Source organism: Haliotis rufescens, unplaced genomic scaffold (genome assembly GCF_023055435.1).
Source record: "Haliotis rufescens isolate VD_foot unplaced genomic scaffold, xgHalRufe1.0.p SCAF_1, whole genome shotgun sequence".
In the NCBI taxonomy this organism is placed as follows: Eukaryota; Metazoa; Mollusca; class Gastropoda; order Lepetellida; family Haliotidae; genus Haliotis; species Haliotis rufescens.
In genome coordinates, this window is record NW_025963779.1 from 1147575 (window position 1) to 1154259 (window position 6685).

Below are 6685 nucleotides of genomic sequence, written 5' to 3' on the forward strand. Positions count from 1 at the left end.
CACATGATCAAAAACCAAATTACAAAAACAAAATTAGTGTGAATTTTTGCTTTAAATCTCATTGGGCTGAAACATTTGATATGTTGTCTTTTTTCTCATCAACTTATAGTCCTTGCTAGAAAGGACATTCATTCTACAAAAGGAGCCATGTGTTGGTGAACATGTGAACCAGGGCTGCTCCTGCATGGCACATAGCCAACGTTCTGCCGATAAATGACACTATACTTGTTGTACCCTCCACCAATGCTTGACCATCTAGTACCACGTTACCACGACTTATCAGAAGAATATTTCATATGCATAGTCAACATCTGCTTTCTTGCTTGTTCGTTAAGGCTGCACTCTGCAACATTTCAGCTACATAATGGCGGCCTGCAAATAATCCGAGTCTGGACCAGACTATCAAGTGATTGATATTGTGAGCAACGATCCACGCTGTCGGGGCATAGGTAGTCACTGTGCCTGACCACCTGATCCATTTGGTCGCCACTTACGACCAGCACAGGTTACTGGGGACCTATTACAACCAGATTCCCCACTGGGGTAATCAAAGTCTGAAACATGACAGTAGAATTAGATCCCACTCTATGGACAGTAGAATTAGATCCCACTCTATGGACAGTAGAATTAGATCCCACTCTATGGACAGTAGAATTAGATCCCACTCTATGGACAGTGTCCAAACCTGTAGGCGAGACCAGCAAGTATCGTAATGCATTGAAAGAGCAAGTCTGGCGAAACAGTTCTCAGGTCAAACATTTCTCAGGAGGTACAATCAAATAACAATAATACTCCATGCACATGCTCAAAAAATATTTCAGTGAGCTCTAAGCAATAGTTTAATGCAAAAAGATAGCAACACATCATGAAAACATGTGTATCGAACTTAAGAGGACCCATGCCCTACAGTGCTCAATTCCAGTTGTGCAGAGTTGTGTCCCTTTAACGTCCCAGAAACCTTGGACCGTGAGTTTGAATCCCAGATTAGACCTGATTCTTGATTTGTCTGCACCATAAATATGTTGTGGTGAACATCTCAGGCTTCCTTCACTTTCCTCCCACATCAATCTGACACACGATGATGTGTCAGATTGATCATTGACTTGGTCGATGACAATCATTGTCTCCCAATTGCGTGGATAGATGCTCATGACATCAGTCACTGGATTGTCTGGTCAAGACTCAATTATTTACCTACCCCATCATATAGCTGGAATATTGCTGAGTGAGTGAGTGAGTGAGTGAGTGAGTGAGTGAGTGAGTGAGTATGGTTTTACACCGCTTTCAGCAATATTCCAGCAATATCACGGCGGGGGGACACCAGAAATGGGCCTCACACATTGTACCCATGTCGGGAATCGAACCTGGGTCTTCTGCGTGACGATCGAACGCTTTAACCACTAGGTTACCCGACCGCCCTGGAATATTGCTGAGTAGAGGTGGGCCGATTCACATACAATGCTACAAGGTTCGACCTAAGGCGGCCAATCAAATTACTGCTATACAGCAAATTTCAGATTTTGACGAAACATTTTTGTTAAACCATGCTATTCTGAACGTTTTAAGCAAGAAATCGCGATCTATATTAAAAATATGGAGCTTCATGGATGTATCGATCTAGGTTACAAACTGTGACAAAGATTGTTCATGCATATATTTTGGCATTAAACATCGTGTCCGAGCCGAGAATGTCATTTGATTTACATTACACGCGATCGCACGAAAAGATGGAAATAATAGCTTAGCTGTAAGTTTGACAACTTTAAGATATATTTTTGTTGATTTGATTTATTACTTTGTGTACTATATTTGAAAATTTGCTTGAACCGTCTTAATTTTGCTCTTTGACATGTTCTATGTGGACCCGTTGTGGAAGTGTGTGTTCGAGAATTCTATTTTCAATAACATTGCGGGAAATAGTAAATTATGTTTTAATCTATCAATCAAAAATGATAAATTGAAATGGAACATGTAAACGGTAAAATACTAACATCATTAACATTGAAATATTTTAAGCATGTTAAACTTGATAAGCATGAATCATTTTACCGAATCGCTATGTAAGGATTTTGAATCGATTCAAGAATCGGAAATTAAGAAAGATTGATGTATTTGGAGATCGATTAATCGTCCCACCTCTATTGCTGAGGGCGACATTAAACAACAAACAAACAAACTAATGCTAAAGTTTCCTGACTTACTGTTTAGTGCAGCTCCTCATTTATACCAGTGAGTGAGTGAGTGAGTACGTAGGGTTTAGCGCCGCTTTTAACAGTATTCCAGTTATATCACAGCTTGTCACCTTAATGTGGGAGTAAAGCCTGAAGTGATGCAGGTCTCAGACGTTTAACACTTCGGTGAAACCCACAAGCACGAATATGGTGCTGACAAACCTAGAAACATAATCAGGGCAAACCGGGATTCGAACCCACAATCATAGGTTCCTTGTGTGTCCAAGGGACGTAACTCTACACAGTGAATCGTGGTGCCTTAGACGCCTGGGCCACCGTTGCCCCCTCTTTCATACCAAACATTGTGGGAGTGAAACTGGCCAGGCCTCTCTTTAAACCCCCCGACAAGTTGACCGTGGTAGATGAAGATGCTTACTTTCTGTCATACTTCCCATGTTCGGAGTCCGGTTGGGTTTGGGCGGAGGGTGGGTGAAGCTTGTCTTCTCCAGGGCAATGGCGGCTGCGGAGTGTTGCGCCTTCTTGATGCTCGGACCGGATGCCGAGTACTCCTCCTCCCCCAACTTGAGTTTCACAAAGAAAGTCTTCTTGTGAGCTGGTCCTTGCTCATCGACGAGCGTGTACTGGTGCAAGATCTGGAGACATAATGAAGACACTGTTACCGGCAGATACACTGCTTCCCCAATCCTACAAGTACAAAACACTGAGATTCTTTTCAAATCTTTATCCTTTGATTGCATATGTGAATATTTAGACCAATGAATTACATTTCTAAGAACTACACACACTGGTTAACCAATGAAAGCTTTAACCTGCAACTTGAACTTGTAACATAAATGACGAGACGAGACGAGACGAGATTATCTGGGTCATTTACCTTATTATATCTGGCAAGCTCATTAATAAGACACATGGGGGTTTTCTCTTTTGTGTTTGCCAAGGCGGACTGTCCTTCCTGCTGCTGCGACGGGGCGAGAGACTGGGGTTCCTCCAGGGTCAGGGGCTCCATCTGGGGGGCGGGGCCACTCTGGGGGTCCACCAGCGTCACACCACCCTGCATACATGATATCACTGTTATACAAGTCTTTACTGGAGAATATTTACAGGACTAAACCTACACACATCTGATAACACTGTCATAAGAAACCATTACTGGAGAATATTTAAAGGACCCCATGTAACTCACGTCATAACACTGTAATAACAAACCTTAAATGGAGAACACTTACAGGATACCACCTGCACACATGTGATGACACTGTTATAACAAGCTTCTACTGGAGAATATTTACAGACACCACCCAGCACACATGTGATAACACTGTTATACAACATAAATATAGAAATATTCTAGAGAAAGCCACTCACCCCCACACCACTCTGTCCTACTCGCAAAGTGCCATTCTGGTTACTGAGAGGCACATTAGCAAGGGGGTTTGGTGGAATCGGGGGCGACGCCATCTGTTGCTGGGAGTACCCAGACATGAGGGTCTGGTTGGAGGCAAAGGAGGTGGTGGGGCCTCCATGAGGGGTCATTTCAGGGCGACGTTGTTGGATGTAGGGGCCTTTAGGGGCAGGACCTGAAAACAAGCAGGCACATCTACACATACATTCCTGCTGGGTTACAGACATATGTGCACATTCCTATATGCAAGGCTCAGTGTACGGTAGGAAATGACAACATCATGTCGGTACCTTGCAGTCGTGCAAGGTCAGCACATAGTGGTCGTGGTGGTGACCCAGAGCACCTCGCCTTACCCTTACTTTTTCATCAAGTAAAGCAACATTTTGTTTGGTTTACAATACACGACTTGTACACTCAGCTCATACAATGTAGTCCATACATCATAAACACTAAATTATACTGAAAATGATGCCTAGCGACACTAGCGGTCATGAAGACTCGGTTTGGCAGACTATGGACTCATGGCCAACAATGTGCCAAGGCAGGCAAGTTTGACTACAGCTGGGACCAAGTATTGTCACCTGAGAACAGAAAGATAATCCCTAGCAATGAATGATACTAAGTGGCACCTACCTGTTTGTTGAAGGGGGATCGCATGGACAGTAGCAGCAGCAGCAGCAGCAGGATTCATACTAGTGTTTGTAGCTTTCAGCATCTGGGACATTAAGACTTGGTTCTACTGTTACTGAAACAAATCACAGATCTGTCAGTGAGCATGGGCAACAAGTGGGGGCATCATCACAACTGCCTGGTGGGATGACATGGCAATGCAGTATATGATGGCCATATGACAAGGAATATTATGGATAACTTCACCAACCAGTATTTCTGTCCATGGAAAAAGTTTTCTTAGATTTCTATTATAACGTGATGATAGGGACTAAAAACAGTGGAAATAGAAGTACCAGTTTTACAAATTACATTTTCTATTTTCTACTGTATCGCACTCCATTTTTATATATTTATTACAATTAATCAGATATGCTACGATCAATTTGTCTTCTGCAAACTGACACATGCTTATTCTTACACTGTCTATTGATTTTGCGATATAGACAGGGTCAAGCATTTTTGGAAAAATAGCTCAAATAGTTTTTAAAATTGTAATTTTGGGAAAGAAATGACAGACAGATTGTAGGCAATGACAGAAATGAATGTGCATAATCGTATTGTTGGATTTGTGTTTATGCATGAACTAGTCAATGACACATTCCGCGTGAGTTTTCAAAAGTTGTATTTGAGCAAGGTTATCATATGGTGTATTTTTTAATATTTCCTCACCAGAGTCAGTGTTTTTCATTTTTATAAACATTTCCCTTCTAATGAAAATGAGAAAAAAGTAAACTAGATGCGATCACATGAAGCGTTTTAGATGGCTGTCGGTCACCGGTCATAGACCAATAAAATTTCAGTTTGAGTGATGGTTTGTTTAAGTTGTCAGACTTTTGACCAATAGAAATGCTGAGCAAGGGGTCACAATGTCATAATTTCACAATTGAAAAGTAAATAGTAAAGATTATTCCTACTTTCGTTATTGATCTTAATGACCAATGAAATGCTCTCAAAGTTTTGTGTCAATCGAGAGAATGTATAGTACACATATTGTCCTGTTTTCGATCAGAGCTTTCAGTATCATATATGCCTTTATCATTATTTATGACAATACTATCATCATCAAATCACAAGTTTTTCGGAAATCATGTTTTCTATCACAAATACTTGCACTATAACAAGGGGTGTGGCGTCACACAGAAATTGTAAATACTCAAATGATGGCTTGTTTTTAGGATAAAGTTGTCCTTCATAAGTGAATGAGGTGTTTTACAGTTGTTGATGTGATTAGCGAGAAAACTGTGAATGTATCTTCAGCGTCCGAAAACCCTTAACATGGGGATATATGTTGTATAAATGTCTTATGTTGTTTTGGTTTTTTTTCAACAAAAGATGGTTGGTTTGTTGTTTAATGTTGCACTCAGCAATATTCCAGCTATATGACGGCGGTCTGTAAATATTCAAGTCTGGACCAGACAATCCTGTGACGAGGATTTGACAATAACTGGTCCTCTGCGAAAACTGGTCGCTAGCCAGTATGTATCAGGGCATGTCACATTGTGTACTTGCAAGTTATAACAAAAGATAACATTATTTCTCAGACATAAAGGCCTTCTCTTTTACCGGACTAGGTCATGTCAGTGAATGATCGTAAATCACAACCATCAATCAAACGTTTTTAAACCAAAATATCCCATCTGCATTGTTATTTGGTTATTGCTATTGAGACAGATCTATATACTGTCATCATCTCTTGTAAACATATCTTGAAGCTAAAGTGAATTTGAAGGTCAGGGTCATGTTCTACAATACAAAGCTATCTGGATTCTACAACACCATCAGTTTATCAACATGAATATGGTGGTTGTAACATCAACAGTGTTTCTCAAATTAGGGAAGGACGTTTTGAAATGGACTTGTGAAAGTGAACTACAGACAATGGTAGAACACTTCGGTGTACAATACCCATGATACCAACAGAACCAAATTGCTGCTTCCCACTTCATTGACATTTTCAGTGCACATGCATACATGGTCACAAAAGTGTCAGTGCATTGGCATGAGATGCATGTCGTAACAATGTGCATATGCACAAAAACGTGACGTATGCACCAGTCTTTGCACTTTATGCATCTTGCACTGGATTTATCAACTTATATCAAGCAAATGCGTGATCATGCATTGTTGACAAACGTATCTTTAAATTGAATGCAAAAACAAAGTATAAACATTACCTTGACGTTTACGTTTCTGAAATAACAACTATGTTAATTATGTTTGAATTTTGAATAGTTTAGCACAATATCCCAGACAAAAAGAGCATTAAAACGTTGGCAAACAGTAAAGAAAATGCCAGACTAACATGCGGCCATGTTGGTCTGCACCCAAGTGGTCCTAACGGCGCATGACCGGGGAAATGACGCCGGTAATTTTGTGTCTTATGTTTAATATATATTTAAAACCATACATTTTTGGCATT

The 6685-nt window shown here is 40.6% G+C and overlaps 1 protein-coding gene across 5 annotated transcripts in view; it reads right to left on the bottom strand.

Annotated features, from left to right (window-relative positions):
* Nucleotides 1-6607, bottom strand: part of LOC124117467 (double-stranded RNA-binding protein Staufen homolog) — a 37349-nt gene extending 30742 nt beyond the window's left edge. For all 5 annotated transcript variants that reach the window (XM_046479382.2, XM_046479383.2, XM_046479381.2 and 2 more), the window contains exons 1-5: nucleotides 6441-6607; nucleotides 4228-4339; nucleotides 3558-3769; nucleotides 3067-3243; nucleotides 2608-2824 (exon numbers count right to left, since the gene is read on the bottom strand). In XM_046479382.2, coding sequence (XP_046335338.1) covers nucleotides 2608-2824; nucleotides 3067-3243; nucleotides 3558-3769; nucleotides 4228-4318 — 697 coding nt within the window. In that variant the 5' untranslated portion in view covers nucleotides 4319-4339; nucleotides 6441-6607. The remainder of the gene's footprint in view (nucleotides 1-2607; nucleotides 2825-3066; nucleotides 3244-3557; nucleotides 3770-4227; nucleotides 4340-6440) is intronic.
* Nucleotides 6608-6685: the final 78 nt, after the last annotated feature.